This window comes from Hippocampus guttulatus, chromosome 15 (genome assembly GCF_054856545.1).
Source record: "Hippocampus guttulatus isolate MCC_2025c chromosome 15, RoL_Hgut_1.0, whole genome shotgun sequence".
In the NCBI taxonomy this organism is placed as follows: domain Eukaryota; kingdom Metazoa; phylum Chordata; class Actinopteri; order Syngnathiformes; family Syngnathidae; genus Hippocampus; species Hippocampus guttulatus.
Window position 1 is genome coordinate 16,796,588 of NC_141275.1, and position 23,534 is coordinate 16,820,121.

At 54.1% G+C, this 23,534-nt stretch overlaps 2 protein-coding genes across 2 annotated transcripts; one reads left to right on the forward strand and one right to left on the reverse strand.

Annotated features, from left to right (window-relative positions):
- Nucleotides 1–156: 156 nt before the first annotated feature.
- On the reverse strand, nucleotides 157–15,384 carry LOC147194333 (uncharacterized). Its single transcript, XM_086131655.1, has 48 exons — nucleotides 15,282–15,384; nucleotides 13,396–13,518; nucleotides 13,172–13,267; nucleotides 13,059–13,079; nucleotides 12,711–12,938; nucleotides 12,089–12,172; nucleotides 11,731–12,021; nucleotides 11,590–11,637; nucleotides 11,429–11,491; nucleotides 11,321–11,350; nucleotides 10,719–10,781; nucleotides 10,591–10,635; nucleotides 10,279–10,491; nucleotides 10,133–10,168; nucleotides 9,771–10,031; nucleotides 9,655–9,687; nucleotides 9,182–9,568; nucleotides 9,069–9,098; nucleotides 8,805–8,969; nucleotides 8,393–8,554; nucleotides 8,275–8,307; nucleotides 8,034–8,180; nucleotides 7,442–7,564; nucleotides 6,961–7,014; nucleotides 6,624–6,719; nucleotides 6,520–6,543; nucleotides 6,417–6,437; nucleotides 6,292–6,318; nucleotides 6,166–6,210; nucleotides 5,909–6,076; nucleotides 5,596–5,811; nucleotides 5,459–5,497; nucleotides 5,326–5,379; nucleotides 4,992–5,231; nucleotides 4,854–4,892; nucleotides 4,727–4,765; nucleotides 4,402–4,638; nucleotides 4,252–4,284; nucleotides 4,127–4,165; nucleotides 3,744–4,037; nucleotides 3,633–3,665; nucleotides 3,289–3,558; nucleotides 2,630–3,211; nucleotides 2,282–2,521; nucleotides 1,797–1,844; nucleotides 1,469–1,492; nucleotides 948–1,013; nucleotides 157–377 (listed from the first exon to the last, which is right to left on the reverse strand). The coding sequence occupies exons 1-48, from the start codon at nucleotides 15,382–15,384 to the stop codon at nucleotides 331–333; spliced, it is 5,760 nt and encodes a 1,919-aa protein (XP_085987781.1). The 3' UTR covers nucleotides 157–330.
- Nucleotides 15,212–23,421, forward strand: mrps17 (mitochondrial ribosomal protein S17). Its single transcript, XM_086131133.1, has 4 exons — nucleotides 15,212–15,357; nucleotides 18,556–19,477; nucleotides 20,230–22,511; nucleotides 22,727–23,421. The coding sequence occupies exons 3-4, from the start codon at nucleotides 22,389–22,391 to the stop codon at nucleotides 23,036–23,038; spliced, it is 435 nt and encodes a 144-aa protein (XP_085987259.1). The 5' UTR covers nucleotides 15,212–15,357; nucleotides 18,556–19,477; nucleotides 20,230–22,388; the 3' UTR covers nucleotides 23,039–23,421.
- Nucleotides 23,422–23,534: the final 113 nt, after the last annotated feature.

Consider the following 23,534-nt stretch of genomic DNA (forward strand, 5'->3'; position numbering starts at 1 on the left):
AGGGCGACCGGGTCTTTAGCGCACGATGACCTCCCCAAAGCCGGCCACTGGGAGCCATTTCCTTGGGGGAGGTTCGCGGCAGCGTCGGCGTTTCGCGCTTGCGCGTACAAGTGACACACAGAACAAACAAAAGCAAAGTTTTCTTGACTTCGGATGCTTGGCTAAAAGACGTTTTTGAACATTTTATTTGATTTTTTTTGTTTGTTTGGCTCCAGGGAATCCCGATGGCGGCGGCGAGCAGCCGACGTCTGCCGGATGTGCCCGAGCTCCAGCGAAGGTAGGATGCGTTTGCTCTGTTGTTGCAATGAGGCCACATCCCGCTCGACGCTCTCACTTCCTCCTCGGGCCGCAGTATTTGCCCTGACAGCCGCCTGCGCCTGCAACGACGGCGAGCCGTGACCCGCGGGCAGTCGGACACGACACGCGGCTGTCGCGCGTACTGTATGTCGAGCGCCTACGTTAGCTTCGGCGCTAAGGGGTGATGATGCGCAACGCCGTCGTCGCGCTCGGGCAAATGAGCGGGGACGTTTCAGCGGTGACGAAGCTGCCGGCGACTGCGACTTCCACACATGGCAAGAGCGTCCAACGACACTCGGGGCAATATATCCTGTCCGCTGTGTGGGGGGGGGGGGGGGGCAGCGACTACCTTTACATGCGGTCGATAACCCTTTTAAAACCCGAAGATTGGCAGCATTCGGGTTTTTGACCCAAATCTTCCGTCCTCCCGTTGTAGGGCGCAATCGGAGCCGAAGTGCTTTCACCTCTTTTGGGGCTTGGCAAAGACTGGCCGCGCATTTCTACGCTACGCGCGGGGCCTCATTTTTCCACGGTGTGAACTGGACGCGCCTCGCGGGTACAGCTCGGAACGCTGCCCGCGCGCCGAGAGGCCACGTGTGTCGCGTGGTCGTATCGGCGCTTTAGCCGTGTGACGCGTGTGTGACGGTTACCTCCGTAGGCTCCCCCTGCCAACAGGCTCTGCATGGCGGCGTACTTGGCTGCCTTCTGCGCGCTCGCTGCAACACACATGACAAGTCAACACTCTTACTCTGAAGGCTTTGTCGCCAGAGCGGCGTGCCGCCTCGTCCGTATGGGCAAAGGTATTGCCACGCCCACAACAACAAAGGAGGAGCCCCCTCACCCTCTTAACACCCTCTACTATGCGGGGGGGGGGGGGGCGCTTTAAGCAAGGATTAAGAGGTCAAATTACGCCTCGAGTCCACTACAAGCATAAGAAGTTGGAGGTTCAAACAAGTCTGAGGGTATCAAACTGGGCTTTCAAGCCACCGTTTGCATTTCAAATTCAATCAATCAAGTTCCGTTCAAAAGTTGGATGCAGACAATGCTTCTCGTAAAATGAACATGAGTGATTGATTGACGGATTGGTTGATTGATTTTGTGCCGCGTGGCAATCCTTTGTGTCATTTGAATGAAACGGGCACATTCCAGAGGGCGCAGCGGAAGCTCTTACATTTTTGCGCGGCCCCCGCGTATCCTGCAAGACAAAAAGAAGACGAGAAGAAGCTTTCAGGCGCCCTATCGATACCGCATCGATTCATTTTTGCGCGGGATGTCCGATAATCACACGCTCAACTAAAAGAGCGTCCCGGGCGTAGGTATGATACGGAAGTCGGTGTCTTTTATGAGATTGGATGTGACATTCGTTTCAACGACCAAGAAAAAGTCCCAAGACGTTTTTGGTGAAAAGATACTTTCCCACTCGTTTGCGTGTCATTTCCAAAGCAATTCCAAATGTAAGAATACACCAGGCAAGCTCAAACAAGTCAAGCTTTGTTTACCGGGATAGCCTCCGGGAGCCGGTCCACCAAAGCCGCTCATGGCGCCCCCTGCTGGACAAAAACACTCACGTTTGACTCTTGATGGGGCAAATCTCAAAATCTCTTTTATCGCCCATGCTTTGAAAAGTAAGTTCAGGCCATTCAAACGAAGTGACTCCCAAAGCGCCCACTTCATAGTAAGCGCGTTTGTTTTTTCCTCGACTTGTATTGCGATCGCACATTTGTTCATTGAATCAGAAGCTCACTTTCACGAGCCGGGGAGTCTTGACCGCTAAGTCGCCCAATTGTCGGACCCCTCCACCCATACCCCACCCCCGACCGGCACAGCGCCGCCTGCTCATCGCAGATGGCTCACGAGCGGACTCTTGTGGCTCACTGTAACGTTTGTGGTCAGGACCGGGCTACGAGTTCAAGCTGTTGGGCGTTAACAATTCAACACGGCTTAGCTACGCCGTTGAATGGACGTCAATTTGTATTTTGTTTACCCGGCCTATATCCTGCTCCTCCAAAGGATGATCCGTAACCTGACTTTGCAGGTTTTGTTGCTCCAAACGCCTGCCCGCCAGGTCCGTATCCCGCACGGCCACCTATCGTCGGCGCACTTCCAGCCGCTCCTGGACCATAGCCTCCGATTGCAGCGCCCCTGGGCCCGAAGCCATAAGAGCCCGTCCCGGTTCCCCCCGGGCCATAGCTGCCCGGTCCCACTCCATTGGAAACAGCACCACCTGTTGGAAAACATGGATGCAATTCCGGATGAAATGTAAGCATATTGTTGTGACTGTATGCGCGCATCGTGATGCAATGCGCGATCTTGCCCAGTATCGAGGGTTTACCTTTGCCGGACGGTTGGCCCCCCGGTCCAAAACCACCTAATCCTGGGCCGGCGCCACCTGGACCGAAGCCACCTGCTCCTGTGCCGGAAACTCCAGGTCCAAAACGACCTGTTCCTGTGCCTGCACCGCCAGGGCCGAAGCCGCCCGCCCCAGCAGCCGCCGGTCCAAATCCACCCATTCCCATGCCCGCACCGGCTGGACCGAAGCCGCCCGCTCCAGCAACCCCTGGTCCAATTCCACCGGTTCCCGTGCCGGCAGCACCTGGTGTGAAGCCTCCCCTGCCCTTGGTAGCACCGCTTGGTACCAATCCACCTGTTCCAGGACCTGAACCACCTGGTCCGAAGTCACCACCGGGTCCAAAGCCACCTGTTCCTGTGCCAGCATTGCCCGGTATGAAGCCTCCTGCTACGGCACCTCCTGGTCGGAGACCACCTGCCGGTCCGTAACTACCGGTTCCCGTGCCGGCACCGCTGGGTCTGAAGCCACCGGCTGGTCCAAATCCACCTGCTCCCGTGCCAGCACCGCTTGGTACGAAGGTACCACTGCCATAGCCAGCTCCTCCAAGTGAGGATGAACCGTAGCCTGCCGTACAGAAAGAAAAACCCAAGTATGTCTTAACTTTACATTTTCAATGTCAGAAAAAGATGCTGTCATCATACCAGATTTGGCGGGCTTCCTGATGTTCAATCCTTGACCTGCTCCACCAGCTCCATAGCCGCCGGGCCCTGTGGCACCACCACCTGGTCCGTAGCCACCTGTCCCAGTTCCGACGCCACCCAATCGTTGTCCCGCTCCTGCAGTGCCAGGCCCATATGCTCCAGGACCAATACCACCTTGTCCGAAACCCCCTGGACCGGAGGCGGCTCCAACTCCTCCGGTTCCGTAGCCACCAGACCCATTTCTATTTCCAACAGCTCCTGCCCCATAGCCTACAAATAAATCATGTTTCTGTTTATGTGCTGGAGGTGAAAGCCTGATTGGATGTTTGTCGGTGTCTGCATACTTTTTGATGGTTTTCCAGCACCGTGCCTTGAAGCTGAATGAGAGGGAGCATGCCATATCAATCAAAATACTTTTGAAGAACGTTTTTTTTTTCTCAGAAATTCAAGCTTACCGGCATATCCTCCCAGTCCACCGGCACCCGCACCATAACCCGGTCCTCCTCCCAGTCCTCCAGGACCCGCTCCGGCAGGTCCAAATCCAAAGTTTCCAGTTCCACCAAGATTACCACCCACGCCCCTGCCTCTGAGCTTGGCATCATAGGCTCCAGTTCCACCCCCATAACTGGTGAGCCCAGGACCAAAACCTCCAAGCCCTGTACCATAGCCTCCATGACCGGCACCAACACCTCCGGGTCCAGCATAGCCGCCGAGTCCACCTTGACCCCCCGCTCCGAAAGTACCATAAGCTGATATGAAGACAAATATATGATGAAAACATATCTGGCGGAAGCAAGACAGTCCTCAAAGAAAAGGACAGTACTTTTGCCTGGTTTACCTCCTTGCCCTACGCCGGCGCCGTTCGGAAAACGTAGACCTGACATGGAGCAAAGAGTTCGATTGCACGTTTTTTTTTGAAAAGTCTGACACCTTGATCTTGCAAGTGCAATTTAATTGGCATACCTCCACCTGGCAAGACTCCAGCACCATCATAACCTACGATAAATGACGGGGGAAATGGAGAAACCTTTTTGCAACGTTGACTTCATTGTATACTTTTGACACATTCATGGTGTACTTTTGGCACAGTTAATTTGTTTTGAAGCAGCTCACTTTTTCCAGGTTTTGTGATCCCTGGTCCTACTCTGCCAGGCACCGTGCCAAGACCCGTTCCGACGACTCCTGTACCTCCACCGACGGCACCAGGCCCAGTCCCAAATTGTCCTGGACCTCCTCCAGTCACACCTGTTCCTGTCCCAACTCCTCCCGAATTGGGGCCAACACCTCCGGCACCATCGTAGCCGCCAGCCCCACGCCCACCTTGACTTCCTGAACCAAAGTTCCCATACGCTGATATGGAGACAAAAATGGTTCGTATGAGGGAATTTTTGGGGGCAAGGCAGCAAGAGGGTTCTCAAGCCAGGTAACCCTGGATTACCTCCTTGTCCTGCGCCAGCTCCAGTCGGGAAGCGTAGACCTGGGAGGGAGGAAAAGTCAGATTACACATTTTTGAAATCAGTCATTTTATTCTGCACGTAAAAAAAAAGAGAAAAAAAAAGACATACCTCCAGCTGGGAAGGCTCCAGCTCCACTAGCACCATAACCTACGATTGATGAAGTGTGAAATGTATTCATCTCCTTCCAACTTGGCCTTCATTGTGTACTTTTCTCACATTTTATAAGCAAGTATATAAGCAGCTCACTTTTTCCAGCTACCGTGAGAGCTGTTGCGACTTCTCCAGGCCCGGGCCCCACTCTTCCAGGACCCCCTCCATATACGCCAGGCCCGCTCCCAACTCCATCAAGTCCAGTCCCAAATCCTCCTTGACCTCCTCCAACGACACCAATCCCACCTCCTCCCGGACCAGCACCAACACCTCCGGGACCGCCATAGCTGCCAGTCCCAACTCCACCTTGGCTTCCTGGTCTTAAATTCCCCAACGCTGATTGGAAAACAGAAACTCAGCTCGAGTTATCTCATCTTTAACGTGGATTCTCGGGTGACGTGGAAAAAAATAAAATCCTCTGCCAAGGTACTTTTGCCTGGGTTTCCTCCGTGTCCTACACCAGCTCCATTCGGGAAGCGTAGACCTAAAGGGGAAAGAGTTAGGCCGCATTTTTTGAGGGTTTGTTTTATTTAATTGGCTAATAAAATTGCTAATTGATATACCTCCACCTGGTAAAGCTCCAGCTCCAACAGCACCATAACCTGTGATAGATGATGAGTGAGATGTAGACTTTTTTTTTTTTTGGCATCAGTATGTACTTTTCACACAGTTCAAGAAGCATTTTTTTTCAGTCGCTCACTTTTTCCAGGTTTTGTGAGACCTGTTCCTACTCCGCCAGAGGCCCCAACTCCTTGTGGATATCCTCCACTTCCACCAAGTCCAGTCCCCCCTCCTGGACCTCCTTCAACTACACCAGGTCCGGTCCCAACTCCTCCTGGACCTCCTCCAACTACCCCGGTGCCACCTTCTACTCCACCAGGTAAAGCTCCAACTTTGGTCCCATCTGGATTGTATGCTGTATTGAGGACCACATCATTTTGATTGTTTGTAAATGTTGTTCCTATGTTGCTATCAAGTTATCATGTCAATCACAAAATGCATTGGAGAGGCACCTTTGGATGGTTTTGGTGTCGCGCCTCCTGCTAGTCCAAATCCAGTTCCAGAGTTTCCTACACCTTCTCCTCCGGTCCATCTTCCTCCTGTCCTACGTTGACCATCTGCGCTTCCATCAGGACGTACTTCTCCCTCGCCCTCACCTGGGGTATCTCCTCTCGGGACTCCTAACACACAGAAGACCAGCAGTCCCTCATTAAATGGATGCAATTAAAAGGACTAAGAATGGTCAACTTTAAAAGTGGCAGTGAGTCACCAGGTGGTTTGAGAGGTTTAGCTCCAGGTAGGACCCCACTTGCGCCTGGAGTTATTAGACATGGCCGTTAGGTTTTCTTCCATTTGAGGTGTAACTGTACGTACAGTGGAATCTCTAAAGTCATACCAGTTGGTTGGACAGCTCCCCCACCACCTGCAGTGACAGAAGACAAGACGTAGAGATCATCTGTGAAGTTTCAGGCAGGCTTTTGGTCTTTGTGTGATCTTTCCCGAAGTTTGATGTCAACGTACCGGGTGCGGCTCCTGTGGATCCTGTCGGGCATCACAACAACAAGCACACTTACAACAATGACCGCCGAGGCAAACAAAGCCAATCTAGAAATGAAACTCTTACCTGCAAGAGGAGTCCCACCGAACCCTGTTTCAGAGAGGAAAAAAAACTGTGTGTCCAAACAATAAATACGATTTGAAGAATCGTTTAAAATGTGTAACGCTTACCTGGTCTTCCTCCAGGGATGGGAATTCCTGTTCCTCTAAGACCGTCTCCATCAGCTCCTGCACCAAATGGTCTGCCAGCGACCCCCCCGCTGGCCCCTGTTGCAGTAGGTGTTTATTCATGTGCACACTTTGATTCAACAGCAGGGATTGTTTCACATGTAAAACAACTTTTCACGACGAAAGAAAGTTAGTGTATTTTAAATGATAATGCCTGTTTAAACACGAGCACGCTACCACCCCTCCCCGCTGAACCCCCCCGATGAGTGTTTGAAGGCTGTGTGGATCCTCAGGCCTTACAGTGCAGTGTTGTACAAGTAGAAGTTGCATTTAAACACACCTTCTCCTGCAGCAATGCCAGACCCCTCTATCATACCGCCCGGACCACCCTCACCTGGAATAGGACAGATTGTTACAATTGAAATTGTTGGTTGATACCAATTTGATCATTACCTCGATCGCTGAAAACCCGAGCAAAATGCATCGGAGTATGTCTCTGAATAACATTTTCCGATTTCGATTTCAGCTATCGGATCTTATTTTCTTCTTTTTGGTCCTTATTTTTGGGACACGCACCTCCGTCAAATTCTTTTCTGTCCTTTCCAACGTCAATGCGAGTCCCACCTGGGTCAGTAACAACCAACAATGTCACAGGTCGTTCAAAGACGTTCGAAGAATCGCTACCGCTTATAGTTGTTGTGTACGTGCCTTCTGCTAGTGGCGCCATTGTTCCTCGTGCAGTGCCTCGCCCTGACCCAGCACACATTTGGATTACCGACTAACCTCATTTAAATCAGATTTTTACACCGACAGAACCTTACCGCCGGGTCTAGTTGTTGTGTGAGCGGCCTCACCCCTGCCGCTTCCGTTCATGTACACTCTGGTACCATTGACCGGAGCGCCAGTGCCACCGCCTGGTCCCGATGACACCCCACCAGTTTGACCTACACGATAAGGAATTTGTTGCAATTCGTTTATCAGATATGTTCCTTTCAATGATTTTATACTTGAAACCTATTTCATTTCCTAGCATATTTGTCTGCCTTGGATTCAGGTACACCGTACCCTGACAAGACAAGTCGATAAGATGCCTTCATAACAACCTGTTACCGTTTGCTTTCGCTTGACATTGCCAGCCTTAAACATTTCATAAAAAACAAAACCAGCACAAAAAAAAAAAGAATCTTCAGAATTAGCGGTGGATTTCTGCTGTATTGTATTTGTAGCCTGTTTATCCGTAGTGTGGCGTGCGCATGCGCGAGTTATCTCTACAGCAGGTAAATGCAAGTCTAAATTGCTCTCTTTCTTTTCATACTGCAGCTCGTGAAAGGAATAGTTAAAAAGCACGGTCTGTTTCCATCAGGTACAAGAAATCATGAAGCTTGACAAAAATGATCTATAATCAAAAGCAACCTTGTCCGACCGCGCCTCCGAGTAATCCTCCACCGACGCCACCTTGTCCGGGCCCGCCTCCGAGTACCCCTCCGCCGACTCCCCCTTGTCCACGTCCGCCTCCGAGTACCTCGCCACCGACTCCACTTTGTCCGGCTCCACCTTGTCCTGCACCGATCACACAAGTCATTTATGGGGACGAGAGCAAAGACATCATCTATTATAGGGTGCTCATTTGAATGAAGCGACATCATATTTGTACCATATTTGGCAGCTTTCGAGCCGACTCCATAGTCTGTGAATGATATTTTGATGAGTTCAGTCAGAGTTATAATATTCATTTATTTAGTTATTTTATGTCGCCATTAAGTCATTTGAACCTGGTCCATATCCAGTCCCTGTCCCCGCACCGTAGCCTGCCGCTGATTCAAAGCCTGTCCCAGCCTCAGGGCTGTAACCCCCAAGTCCATATCCGGTCCCCGGTGCTCCCCCTCGTCTTCCATCTACACCCGACCCAGGCGCTCCACCGCCAACAGGAAGACCTGAACAGTTGAAACACACTTTTCATGTAACCTACTGTATGTGTAGATACTTTCTCCACGTATTATCTCCTCACATATTGCTTATTTTCTTTGATGCGATTACAGTCAGTGCACACGAGAGACTTGGCACCACCAGGAGAACATGTGAGATGAATTTTGTTCCTGTTACTAAACACCCATCATTGAGGACGGTCAACAGCACTAGTGACTGAATATGAATAAGTGGACAAGATTTTGCAGTGTCGTATACCTCCGGCACCACCTGGTCCAAAACCACCATGTGCTCCCCCAATTCCAACACTAGAAGGGGCCAGTCCACTTGCCCCGAGTCCTGCACCGGCTCCTCCAGCGCCTCGCCCGTGGAACCCTGCTCCTCCAAGGCCAGAACTTGGTCCACTTACAGCACCAAGTCCACCTACACCCATCACCCCGCCAGGGAAAGATAAATGAGATGAGGAGCTTACTGAACAACCTCAAAATGTAATCAAGTATTGAAAATGGTGTTTCCTCTAACCATATTTGCGGGCTTTGGCACCAGCATAACCTGAAAAAGCAGACCCCATCAAGAACTGAGAGTGCCACATTAGTCATTGGTCCTTACTTTGTAAAGCTGCATCTAAATCTTACCTCCTGGTCCATTTAGAGTACCTCCAGGTCCAACTCCTGCACCTGGTCCAAATCCAGTGCCAGCTCCTCCAGGCCCAACTCCTGCCTCTGGTCTGTAGGCAGTGCTCGCGCCACCAGGCACCATTCCAATTCCGGGTGCAAAACCTGTACCGGCGCCCCCAGGTCCAATAACCCCTCCTGGCCCGTAACTTTTACCTGCACCTCCAGGTCTGACTTCTCCTGGGCCAAACCCTGCCACAGTACCACTCGGTACAATTCCTCCAGGTCCAAACCCTGTACCAACACCACCAGGCCTGACCCCTCCTGGTCCATAGCCCATGCCAGCTCCGCCTGGTCCAATGCCTCCAGTACTCATTCCTTGACTTCCCAGCGCTCCACTGAACATGCCTATCCGGGGACGTTTTGTTCTTGTCGTAAATACAGCCAAACAATAAGAGGGCAACCGTTGTTTTGAATCACCTGGCTTCACTTACCATATTTACGGGCTTTGGCATTGCCGTTGTACCCTGAAATATGAAGACAGCGCAACTTGAACAAATGCCAGGCTTCAGCTTGAGTGATTGAAATAGAACTTTTGAGTTATGATTACCAGCAGATGCTGTTCCTATTCCTCCGAGTACTTGTCCAGCTCTTCCTGGTCCAGTACCACCACTCCCTGGCCCATAACCTCTTCCGCCAGGTCCACCGGCAGCACCACCTAACCCAGTTCCAGCAGCACCTAGGCCATATCCAGGACCGTCTGTCCCAGTGCCAGCGCCACCATATCCAGGGCCACCCGCGCCAGCACCATAGCGCCCTCCTGGTACGCCAAGGCCTCCAGTCGCACCGGTGCTGACGCCACCAGATTGCTCTGGACAAAGTTTTTGGGAATGGGTCCTCAAGGATCTAAGACTTAGGTTGTCTGAGGTTGTTTAATTGACCGGATGCCAACTTCAGATGAATATGTCTCACCATATTTGAGTGCTTTGGCTGAGCCAGGACCATAACCTAGGGCACAGAGCGTTGATAGATTTCCGGACCTCTCGGACTTAAGGGCACCTATTCATTAATGATGTATCCTTTGCTTTAATGGCGCTGAGGAAAACCAAATACGGCACCTGTTCCAGCTCCACCGCCATATCCAGGAAGAGCTCCCGGTCCACCTGTTGTTCCCATTCCACCCCCATATCCAGGAACAGCTCCAGGTCCCCCAGCTGATCCAACTCCGCCTCCGAATGCAGGAACAGCTCCAGGTCCACCGACAAATCCAGGGAGACCAGTCCCTCCAGCAGGTAGTCCAGCACCAACTTGACCAAGGGTACCTGCTCCAGCTCCACCCGGCGAACACAGTGAGGTTAGCTCAAGCATTGATGACTGTATTGAGGATGTCATCAAAGGTATGGCATGAAGCTAATGTAAAGTGCCTTTACCATACTTGGCTGCTGCTTTGGCTGGACTTTTTGACTTTCCTGTGCCTGTGACATTAAAAACACTTCGTAGGTCTGACTGCCCTTAAGTGACTCTTCCCTAATTCAGTTTTTAGTCAGACTTTAGTTACCTGACTTGGGCGATATGAGAGGGTACCCACGAAAAACCCCTGGCAGTTGATGTCCTCGACCGTCTTAAGAGAGAAATCCATCATCGACTTAGTTGTGCGAGGCAACTTTACATGCAGCTGTGCACAGCCAAATTTTGGCGTGGTCCTCAAATGACCACCAGAGGTTGGTTAGTTGTTTGGTGCTCATTTTTGTCCCCCTGAGCCACCGACCTTATGGAAGACTTGCGGCGCATCCGGCCGAGGTTTATCATGATGTGTGGATGTGTCATTTTAAAATAACTGAATCCGTTTTTGTTTCAGTTTTCTTATTTTATCTAATCTTTTCACTTTTTATTTCCTAATTATAACGACATACCAGGGCTACACATTTGCTGCTTACTAAAGCACAAAACAAATAACTAATTTTTCCCCCAAAAATCATATTTTACACAACTGTGTTGCATGGCCCTATTATTCGAGCGCACAAAAGCGCCATGACGGACTTGAACTGGAGTGCATTATTCAATTTTCCGTGCTCATGCGCACCAGTGAACCCTTGTTGTTTTTTTTAGATCATGTCATCGTGAGATTTTTAGTTGCCGTAATAGCTGGTCTCAACTTACCGTCTGCACCTTGGCCGAGTACTCTGCCACCTGCACGGAAGAGGGCAACACTTGAATTTGTAAGGTATGCGCCGCCCCACAGAGTTCACAATGAACCGGATTTCATACCAGCCTGCGGTCCAAGTCCAGTTCCAGTTGCCACTCCAGGGACAACACCTCGGCTTACAAAATCTAACCAAGGGAAAAAATAGGAAACACCGTTTGGTTTGTCTGTTTGTGTTTCAATCGGTTGGTAGATTAAAATATGCTATTTGTGCCTTTTACCATACCTTGACTTGGTACAAATCCACCTTGGTACAGTCCAGGAACCCCTACACCTGTATGAGCGCGTAGCCCAATTTTAGCAACTGAGGCCCCCACATTCTCCCAGCTAGAAAGTCAACTAGTGTCATATATTGATGAGAATTTACCCGGAAGTTGTTTTGATGCTTTACTGCCAGGCCCAACTCCTGCAGCCCCGTGTCCAAGCCCTGCAGCCCCGGGTAGGAATCCTGCACCCACGGGCCCCGCCCCTGCACTTCCAGGTCCAAACCTTGCACCCTCAGGTCCCACCCCTGCACTTCCAGGTCCAAACCTTGCACCTCCAGGCCCACTCTCTGCACGTCCAAGTCCGAATCCGATGCCTTCAGGCCCAACTCCAGCACTCCCTGGTCCGGACCCTGCACCATTAGGTCCGAAACCTGTTCCCCCTGGACTATAACCTGTTTCCACAATCAGAGTTATGTTCCTGTATTTGAAGCAGTGAACATCGCATAACCGATCCGGTACCTGATTTCGGAGGTTTGGGTCCAGTTCCACCAAGTCCTGGATACTGGCTACTGCCGCCTTGTCCATAAGCACCTCCAAAGCCACCTGAATCAAAAGCAGACTTGATTTACTTTCAATTCCATTTCCATGGAATTGAAATGGCATCGCTTCCTTCCGATGACCGAATAATGTAGAAATGGAACTGAGAGAGGAAGTCACCCCTCCTCCCCCCCAAAAAAATATTGACAGGAAAATGTCGTATGCGCCCGCCACTAGTCTCAGAATGTCATTCCGATTCATGTTGCAATTGTTCGAATATGAACGAAGCGTCAAAACCCGCCCACGTGTAACCATTTTGCCGCTCGCTGTCTACTGAAAAAGACATCGCGCTTGCTCGGGACTGAGGTGACAGACGACCAGTCCCGGCTCAGATGTTTTGTGGAGCTGAGCTGTAATTGGTTGAGCAACTGTGATGTCATTTTCACCCGACAGCAAGTGGCAAAATGGCTGGCCCCTCAGAGGGATAAAAACGGGTGGATTTTGCCGCTTCAGTCGTATTTCAACAAATACAATATTCATCAGAACACCTCGTTTAGACCAGTGGGACATGAAAAATGTAGCGTTGACTTCCCCTTAAACACACCTCCGGGTACGAGGCCCGTTCCAGTTCCTTGACCGGCGCCTTGCGATCCAAGTGCTTGGACCACACCCGCTTGACCTCCTAAACCCAAAGCGGCTGCAGAGGCTCCCCCAGTTCCATAACGTCCAAGACCCCCGAATCCGAGTCCACCTGCACCTACGCCTCCACCACCCGTCGCTAGTCCCGGTCCAAAACCTCCACTCGGTCCTCCTTGGCCACCGTAGGCGCCACCTTCAGGCAAATATGAAATAAGCGGCATGATCACGTTGCGGCCTCGGTACCAACGCATAACTAACGGCATTGCCCTGTGGTGAGAGAATGCTGCTCGCAAGCAGGAGCAGGAAGCCTTACCTGTTTTCGGAGGCTTCGCACCTGGAAGGAGCGGTTTGAACCGGTCAAGAAGTATTCTCAGAAAATTGCACCACGTGAAATAAGAATCATCATTTGAGTTGAATTTGTCATACCGGCCCCAAAACTTCCAGCTGCGCCTCCCACTCCCCCGCTGCCCGGACTGTAGGTGCCAGGCTGGAAGCCTCCTGCTCCTGGACCGACAAAGCCACCTGAGCCAGACACAAGACAGGGCGGACGTCAGGACTGATTACAAGTTGTTGTTGTTGTTGTTGTTTTATTCTTTCTTTGGTTGATTTCGCTTTTCTCTTTTCAAAGCAAGAACAGCATCCTCCCGTACCCCCCTGAGCCAAGCCTCCACCACCAGGACCGAATCCCGTGCCCGCGCCACCTGGTCCGAATCCAGTTCCGGCACCTGCGCCGATTCCGGCTGCTTCTCCGGCTCCAACTGGTAAGCTCACACCTACGCACAGCGGGCAAAACAGATGCAAAACAGGAGTTTTCTGCGACTGGCTGCAATTTTTTCTGCAAATGATTTTGTTTCTTGGAAACTCCCAATCGTCACGGTGTGCAAGTCATCGGTCTTTCATGACTTTGCGAGCACGAAGCACTCCATTGTTAAATATCAATTTGTAAATACTCAGAATCGGCCAAGTGGGATTTGGTGTGTGTGTGTGTGTGTGTGTGTGTGTGTGCGCGCGCATATGGTGGCCCCTCATCCTGAACACATGTTTTCCCCTCTGCTGTTAATTGAGAGTGCTGTGTTGGATGAAACCTGAGGGCCATAAATAGAAAGTTAGCTATAAAAGGAAAAGTAGAATTCTAATCCGTGCCCCCCCCCCCCCCCTCCCACCACCTCGGTCTATAGGGATTCCTAAAGAATGCGAATGACTAGTCTCGGTGTAACGTCATGTATTGTTGCATTTCAATGCGCAGGCCCGCCTCCCCTGCCCCAAAGCCCGCCAGCACTCTGCCAAAGTCCAAAACTCCAGTTCACTTTCAAGTGCGGCACGAGTCCGCCTCCCATGTGATGAGGCGACCGCAAGCCCTTGTGAACATAACCATGATACGGGAGGGCGGCGCGGCGCGGCGGTCGACCGGTTAGCGCGTCGGGCTCGCGGCGCAGGGTTCAGGCTCAGGCCGTTCTCCGGGTACTCCGCTTTCCCCCCGCATGCCAAAAACATGCGCGGCGGCCGAATGGAGCGCTCGCAATTGTCCCGAGGTGCGAGCGTGAGCGCGGATGGTTGCGCGCCCTGCGAGCGGTTGGCGAGCCGTTCCGGGTGTCCCCCGCCTACTGCCCGAAGACGGCGGTCGGGATAGGCCGCGGCGCGGCCGCGACCCTCCTCGGGAGAAGCGGATTAGATGATGGATGGATGATGCGGGAGAGAAAGCGGGAGTGGTTCTTGCCCCCTCCACAAACGAGATCAAACGTCGGTCGTCCAGCAGACGGCACGCAGCGGCGGATGGACTCTTTTCCTCCGGCTCGACTCGCCTGCACGTTACTGGCTGGAATTCATCGAGCTCAATCGCAACTTCCCCGAAGCTCGTGAAAACAACGGCACAAAGTCAGAGAGACGCACCGAGAGATGCCAAAGCCGACTCCGGCTCCCGAGCTCGCCGTTATTTTCGTCGGCAATTCAGATTTGCGGGACTTTTGAGGTAAATGGCATCAAAATGCCATTTTGGATGCATTTCTGAGGCGAAAAGCGGGACACGATTTCAAAGTCGACAATGCAGAAAATTCCGAAACCTAAATCGATGCCGGTTCAGTCGCTAGTTTGGTCTGTCACGTCCATCGCAAAATTCTTCAAGCACACGTTTGCAAATGTCTTCACTCTGGGGGGGGAACACAAATCTGGAGGTGTCGAGAAATGGTTGAGAGGTCGAAATTCTGAGAATCTTCTATTTTATATTTTGTCTTGCATTCTGCACTGTGTACGGTTCATTTTTGAACTTTGTTTTGCGCATGTTTTTTCCCTCCGAATTTCTCCATTGTGAGACAAATCAAGGTTTTCTTAGGTTATCTTCTTTGAAGTTGAACAGGATCTGGAAACGATTCTCTGACGATTCGAATCGGCAAATTGAAACCTCGAATGCCGAGAATTCGAAAGCGCGCGTGCGCTGTGATATTTGCAGAGGTGAAGAAGAAGCGGCGAGCCCAGTTGGCGGGAGGTGACGACTGCTGGCGTTTGGCTTGCGCGAGTTGCGGCGGTGAGGGCGACTCACCTCCTTGCAGCGAGGGTCCGCACAGCGCCAGGACCGCCAGCAGCAACAGCGCCGCCGGCGGGCCCGCGCCTCTCAGGTAGCAGCGCCGCGTGCCTCCTGCCATCCTGCTCCCGAATGTCCTGGCCCGCTCCGAGCCGGCCGCTTTTATCCCGCCGAGCTTCCGGCGAGACTTTGCGGGGAGGGAGGGGGCCGAGGGGGCCTTCCCAAGCGGCGAGACGGACGCCGCCCTCCAATCGGGCCGCGGGCGCTCACGCCAAGATGGACGAGCGGACAAGAAAACACATTGGATCACTCGCTTCAAACAAACACACTGTTTATTTGCCTCCACGCTGCCAAACACTTTGAGAACGCTTTGGGGGGCTGACTGGGGTGGGGGGGGGGGGCTCTGAGGCAAAGGGAGACTCTCATTGGGCACTTTGAGACCACAACCAGCAGAGATGGGAAGGCCCCGCCCCGTCTGTGGGATGATGGAATGAAGTCCTATCGTGGCTCTGACAAGAGCGAGCGCGCTTGAGCGGCGGCTCGCAGGTCTGCCTCGCCGCTTTCAAACCCTCCGACATTAACGGCGGCCCGATGGCCCCGGGCCAACGAGGCACCCGATCGGGCCGGCGCCGGTCCGACTGCCTGTCGCCGGAAGGGCGTCTGACCTCTGTCAGTCGATGCGGCATCTGGGTAGGGGGCCTCCCGGACGGCTCCCCGGCGAGATCTTCCGGGCGTGCCCTGCCGCTCGCAGGTCTGCTGCCGCCGCTGCGTGCTTGGGCCACTTGTTGTTGAGGTCACATGACCTATCTGCTCTTCGCGATTTGGAAGTGCGGCATCAAGAGCCTCGGCGTGCGATGCTCTGTTGCGTTGATGTCAACGCATAGCTATGCGCTGAATCGTGCCCGAGTTCGGGAGAAGAAACAAACGAAAGAAAAGGAAAAAAAAGTCCGCGCCCGCCCGATGCGTGTTGAAGTCGCGCGCGCGCGCACGTTGAAACTTAAGTCGCCGACCCTCTCCGCGATGAGGTCAGCGGAGAAACGGCCTGTCGCAGCAGGTCCCCAGACTGCGTGGAAACATCGGACTGGACGCGTGGCGTCTCGGCTCCAAACCAGCGCCCGTCCTCGGCTGAAAAACAAGCGCTGTCCAAGTATTGATACTTGGAAAAACATCCAAGTCGCAACCGGGACAAAATAATTCCAAATTTTGGTCCCGCCCGTTCCGCCACCCGACGTGCCGATACACCGCGCGACAGAGTCGGCTCCTTTCTCGGCGGGGCCAACGACATCGATCTCTCTTTGCAGAGGATCAAGAATGTGTGCCCGTGAGGATTGCGATACGGTCGGGCGCCATGCGTCGGCCGACGGGTATCTGTTGCTGTGACGGGAAGCAACGGCGCCGCGCGGCCGCCGATCGCTAGCTCGCGTTTGCCGGCGCAGTTTCCCGCTCTACGTTAGCATTCGCCTGCTTGTGGTCGATTTCCCTTTTGTTTGTCGTTTGTCGACACGCGCGCCCCGCCGTCGGCCGGCGAGCGGCTCGGGGCGCGGCCCCGCCTTTTTCCCCAAAGTGGGCGGGGATGGCCGCTCGGGTGACGGACGGACGTTCGCGCCCGGTCAAGTCAGTCCGGTCGGCTCGTAGCTCGGGTTTGAGCTCGCAAGTCCGAGGAACAAATTGGCCGTCGGAAGGCTCCGCGGCGGGCGGTACGGGCCACTCGCATCTCGAGGCGTCGCCGCCGTGTGGAAAAGGGCAAAAGAATGGCCTCATTCAACACTCGACAGTCAAAGCATTGACACGCGCGAACGCCCCCGCCGCGCTCTTCGACAGCCCGCGCGTGCGAGCGCGGCGGAAAGCCGCGCTCACATCCTCGAGCCGGTGTGACATCATGGCGGGCGCACCCGCGGCCGTCAACATGTCAGCGTCGCGACGTGCCGGACGTCCGAGCGCACTCGCGGAAGGACGCGGTGGCGTCGGCGACGCCTCGAAGATGGCGACTACGCGTGCGCGCTTGCGAGCAGCGAGCCTGACAGAGCGTCCATTCACGGGTCAGGATTGTGTCGTAAAGGCTCCCGAATAACAAAGTTGCGGTGCCAGCCGGGAGGAAGTGAGCGAGCGCCGCCGGTTCGCTTTGCAGTTTGTCACTGTCTGAAAAGCGCACGCGCGTTAAACACCAAGCGCGCACGAGCTCCTCCGACAGCTCTTGCGTGCCTCCTGACTGGGCTGCGGAGCGCACGACATCCTCGTATATGAAAGACGAGCGGCTTTGGCAGGCTTTCAGGGTTTCCCGCTCATCCTTCCAAAGTGTCTGCGTTTCGTCCGCCCTCTGATTGACTTCCGGCTCCATTGATTGGCGGATTGAGTCCCGATCCTTTGGCGGCTGTACGAGTGTTGACGCCACCGTGATGGATGAAGATCGCCTGTTGTTTCAACCGTCTTGTGAGGGGGGGTAGAGGGGGGGGGGGTCATGGGAAGGATCTGCGAGCAACACCGACCTTTCTCAGCAAAAAAGCTCGCAAGGAATTCCGCTGATAATGAGCCACGGCCGGCGTTTCCACGCGTGCTACGTGCTACGCTAGCAGGACGTCAAGATGCGTTGGCGCGCTTTTGCCGAGGTCTGCCCTTCGTCCGCCTTATCGCATTTTTCTGGACGTCTGCGCGCTCGCTGCGCTTGTGCCCTCGCCCGACTGCAGGGGGGCGGGGGGGGCTTGACGTAGACATTAGCTAACGTCTGCTGCCTCGCGCACTCCTCACCGCAACCCAATGGCCACTCGTTCCCACTCTGCAACGATCACGCGTTAACTTTGTCAAATGAGCAACGTTGCTTTTTCTTTGGATTTTGCCTTGAAACAACGAGACTGCAGCCTTTCGCGTCACGCGTCGCTTTGTCCCGTCGGCCCCTCTCGTCATTTGCTGCACCGAAGTCGCGCGCGCCTGCGTTGTCGCACGGCGTCGAGTCCGTGTCGTGGCGGGTCGGCGCGTGTTGCGCATATCGGCGGGTGAGGAATCATCATGTCGTCGTTTGTCGTTAGCCGCCCTCGGGAATCGTCATAAGTCGTCGCGCGGCCCGACGTGTCCTCACCCCTTGTCGTGTCCCATTTCACATCTTCCAACGTGCGGTGTCGGGTCGGTCTTCTCGGAATTCCGGCGACGCTCTTGATGCGCGGCTCGGGTTTTTGCGGGGTGGCGGGTTTGCTCCCCGGGCTCGGCTCGCGCGCGCGCCACGACAAGCGCGCGAGTCGGCGCGCGCGCGGCGAGGCGGCTTTGGGGTCTTTATGAGTCTGTCCATTCATTTGCGCAGGTGCTGAAAGTGTCAATCAAGTCCACCCGGGTCCGGCGGCGACCCGCCGTCGGGTTCAGGCTCGGCGGGGGCGGCGACAGGAAGCCGACGTCGGATCGGACGCCATTACGCATGCTGGAAAGTCTCGTGATTCACGAGGAGCTTTATTTGAGCAACAACATCCATCACGCTGCGGCAGCTTAGCAACATGCTAACAACAACAATAATAAGACTTGCAGAGCGGGACAATATTTGCAGCGACAACATGACGCGAGGGCAGCTCCGTTGACGCGACGACGGCGTCGGCTGATCTTTCCACTTGAAACTTTTCCCGTTTCAATGTTGGCCCCTGGGATCATTTGGATTCCCTCCATTTCCAACGCCGTTCGTCTTCAAGAGGGCGAGCCACGTGATCCTTATTGTTGTGGAGGATTCCCTCCAAGATGGCGGCCGGTCGGCGCCTTTGTCCGCACGCGGGCCGGCGAGCGGTCGTGGGCGCTTATCGCTAGCGGCCTGAGAGCTTTGTCCTGGCGCCGAGCGGCGTTTGCGCCGCCGGGGGGTCGTGAGAAGCCCTCGGCGACCCGCGCGCACCCGAGTGCCCGGATGACAGATTTGCCGCCCGGGAGACTCGGAACGGAAACGCGATTTTGTTGATCCCGCGGCAAAGCTGCCGGCGTTATCGTCGTTGGCGTGGGCCAATCTTTGCAAAAGTCTCCCACGCTTATCGCGGCCGCCGCAACGCCGTCCGGGGACCGGAGTCCGAGCCGTTTGGATTGCAACGCGGCGGCGTGGCCTTTGGAGAAAGCGCGACTTTTACCGGGTGGCGCTGCGCTGCGCTCACGACTTTGCTTTGTGTCGGACGGTCGCAAAGGCTTCCGTCCTGGACGTTTTCAGCACGACGACGGCGTGACGGCGTGACGGCCAACCAGTCACCTTGACGAAGGTTTGTTGGTTTTGAATTCAATGGATTGAGCAGATTGTTTGATTCTTGAACGAAGAGTTGGTCGCGGTCCTCACGTCTCCTCCGTCCACCTGCGCCCATCGACTCACGCGTCTGGATTGCAGCTGGTTTCTTTCCGTAAGCGGAGGCCCCCCCGAACCCCTTTTGTCAAATCCGATGTTGTTTTGCCATGTAACAAGCGGCGCTTTATGTTGAAGGGGCCGCGCCCGTGCGCTCGCGCGAACAACTCGGCTGGCCGGCGCGCGCAATGACGACACTGTGTAAACACGTTAACGCGTGAGCCGCCCCGGCAGTTGGGGGGGGGGGGGGGGCGGGGGGTCCTGTTTGGCAGGCTGCGGGTGGGGCGGGGGGCTCGGTTTGTCTGCACAATATTTCGTTTTGTGCAGCAACCGCCAGCAACAAGGTGAAGCGGGGCCAGTGGCCGACGTGGCGCCGGGGCGCACGTTCTCCTCACTGTATGGCGGTTAAACGATCACGCTAGCAAGCGCTTGCAATCCTTGCGTGGAATGAAACGAAAGTTGACAGGTTCTGTCGGGCTCTGCCGAAGCAGTTGGAAAAGAATTTGGACCTTTCTTTGGTTTTGGCGCCGCGACCACAGATCAAACGCTGTCGGGAGCCTGTCGTGTGATTCGCAAGCTTCACAAGTCACGCGGCAGACGCGCGTACGGGACGGCGCGATGCACCGTACGGCATGCTTTGGCACATTTCTTCACGTGCGCGTTTTGTGGGCTCAGGTGCCTTGCGGAGCGGCGAGACCAGCGGTCCGACCCGTTTGGCCGGCGTCGAGGTTTTTGACGGCAGCCCGACTGAAATGATCGATGAGGCTGAGGGCTTGCTGATGATGTCACACGATGACATCGGCGCCCAGACCAGCGCTCAGGCCGGCACAAGTGTCGTTTGTGTGGAGACAAAGCGCCGGTTTGACTGGTGCGACGTGACCGGAGCCTTCATTCGGCAAGCCGACGCTGTGAGGTCAGCCTGATTTGGGCCAACACTGCAGCTCCGCTTACCTTTCAGCTTTGACACGAAGAGGCGGCGTTCTCCGCCTTCGCCGGGAAAACAAGGCCGTCCCTCCCTCCTCGGCACGCGTGAGCCCCGTTTGCAAGCCCCCGATCGAATGCATTCATCCCACTTTGAACAAATCTTCACTGCTCATCGCTCCGCAGTCCCAAATCATTTCTTGACCAAACGCCCCCCGCTCCCACTTTTCATGACTGAGATGGTCTCGGTGTAAACAAAAGGCACGCGGAGACCGGGCACATATTGACAAAGGCCCACGTCCATCTTCGGCGAAGCTCGGAAAAAAACTCAAATCAAGTAAAAGAGTTGAGCGCAGAGGCGACGGGCGAACTCGCCGTTCCACGGCGGAAGCTCGTAACCGAGAACCTCTGCGCCGCGCCGCTCTCGTTTGTTGCGACGTTGTACTTCATTCGATTGGATCCGAGTCTCGGGGCAGGTCTCAAAAGTCTTCCGACTTTGTTGTTGAGCTCTCCCGCTGATGTTTGATGGGCTCCGCGTGTTTCCTGTTGTGCCGCGCTCAGCCCCGCCCACTCCCGACACGCAAAGCGGAATGTCGACGTGAAGCGCGGTGCCATCGTGGGACTTCCACCCGGCAGTCGGCGCAAAGTACGAGAATGCTTTTGTTTGACGGCGAGGCTTCAAAAGGCGTCGCATTCAAAATGAAACGTGAAACCCCTTCGCCAAAGAGTCTGTGGTTATCATCGTCACTTGCGGATCTCCTGGAAAATCATTCCCAGCCGGCCGTTGGCGGCGTCCTCTTGAAATGTGACGACAAATAAAAAAGTTGTTATTGGAGCAGGCGTGTGATAAGGAGCTTCGTGTGTCGTCATTGAAAACATAACATCGATGTGGAATGTCGCATGCTCCGCAAATATTTGCACTGTGTCAGCCAGGAGATTATGTGCGGATAAATATTGTAATATTTGATACAAGGCGGCCGTGTGATAACGGCAATAATAATGAGTCGACGTGGGTGCGCGTGACTGCGCCAGTGAGGTCATCGGAGGAGGAGAAGAAGGAAGAGCGCAAGGACTTGGCTTGGCGCTCGTTACCTTAAATAGCAAACGTTTGGCCGACACGCTTGAGAATTAACGTACGTGGGGCGCCCCCCCCCCCCCGCTTCTCGGAGCCAAGCAGGAAATTCGACGCTCCACTTCCTGTCTGCCGGTCTCACGGCCGTGCATTGATGCCAACTTGGCACTTGTCTCGCTTGCAACTTTTCACACTAACCTGGCAAAAACAAAAAAAGATTGCACCTTACAACACACTTTCAGTCACAAAGTCGCACGCGGGCGGAGCCTTAACAATTTGAAAAGGCTTCACCTTTCACCCGTCATACAAAAGCAATCCTACTTCTGCTCTAAAAAAAAAAAAAGCCAACAGCAACTAATCTCAAAGTGCACCGCCTCAACCATCGTTTATGTGGTTTGGTGAGATTGTGTTGGCGATTCTGGCGTTGTTGAATTAAAATGTGAAGGAAACCCCGTTGTTTATTTTTCTGTCGAGTCCATCCATAGAGTGCCTTCCCTTTTCCTTGACCGCGGTGACGTCATCAAAGTGGGCCACGCTCGGCGACGTGAACCGCGAAGAGAAGGAACGGCGCGTCCGCGGTGTCTCGTGTGACCTTGGAGTTCCTCAAAGCGTACATTTGTTCCGCGACTCGCGTGTCACGGTACCGAGCGGCCGCGTTTCCCACAAACTCGTCCGTTAACATCCGAGCCCAACGTTAAGATCGCAGCAGTTTAAACACGGCGGAGCCTTGCTTCGCATTAGCATGAGCGCGACGTGACGAGTCGCGTCAAAGCGGAGTAACTGCCGACTTTGGTCCGACTGCTCTCGTTTCACCGTGAGAAGCAGCAGCAGAGGAAGAAGAATGTCGGCCAAGCAGGCGTCCGTGCACGCCAAATGGATCATCGGCAGAGTTATCGGAACCAAAATGACCAAGACCGCCAAAGTGCGCGTCACCAGGCTCGTGCTGGACCCATACCTGCTCAAGGTAAAGACGCACACGCAGGAAAAGGAGCCTAGAGAGGGGAACGGGCTGTTCTGAAGGAGGAACCACGAATGGTCTCAACGTGGCTGCTCGTACGAGCGAATGAATGGTCGCCCATGTGTGATGGTGTGATTTTTGCACTCTTTGAATCGTGACTTCCTTTCTGCCTTGAAGCGAGCGCGAGCAAATTCTCAACCGTTCCTCCTGGTGTGATTCAGTTCTACAACAGGAGGAAGACCTACTTTGCGCACGACGTGCAGCAGGAGTGCACGGTGGGCGACGTGGTGCTGCTCAAGGCCCTGGTCGAGCCGCGCTCCAAACACGTCAAGCACGAGCTGGCCCAGGTGGTCCACAAGGTGGGTCGCGGTGTCGACCCGCTGACGGGCAAGCGGGTGGCCGGCGCCCACTTCCTGGAGCCGCCGGACGAGCTTCACGCCGAGGCCGAGACTTTGGCCCGCAAAGTCCAAAGCTTGAACATCACGGCCGACGCGTCGATTTCAAGGTACGATGCTTTGAACGAGCTTCCCTAGGTTTTGTGGAGCGCTTCTCCTCATCCGAGTTGCGGGCGAGCTGCGAGCTACACCGGATGACTTTGTGCCAGAGGCGGGCGCAGGGCGCATGTGGACAAATAAGCATTCCCGCAATCAGTTCTTGATGAAACATGAAGCGTGATTTGAGTGTGTTGGAGAAATCTGGAGTATCCGGAGAAAAGCGCCGGGACAAAGCGGCAACGGATTGCAACCCGACGCTTCAGATGTTGACCACGAGGACCTCAAGGGGCTGCCTGGAAAGTACTTTTCATGCTGTAGTTCCATGAAAACAAAGACAAATCCCAGTGCACTTGGACGTTTTGCATATTCGTGTCCTTGCGATGACCATTCAATCTAAGTTGACAATAAAAAGCGCAACTGGCTCTTTTTTTGCCTGTTTGACCTACCACTGATGATGACAAATGCTTGTATGAGGGCTGCAACTATTGATTGCTTTTGATAATGTATCTGTCAAATTTTTTTTTGATCAAATTTC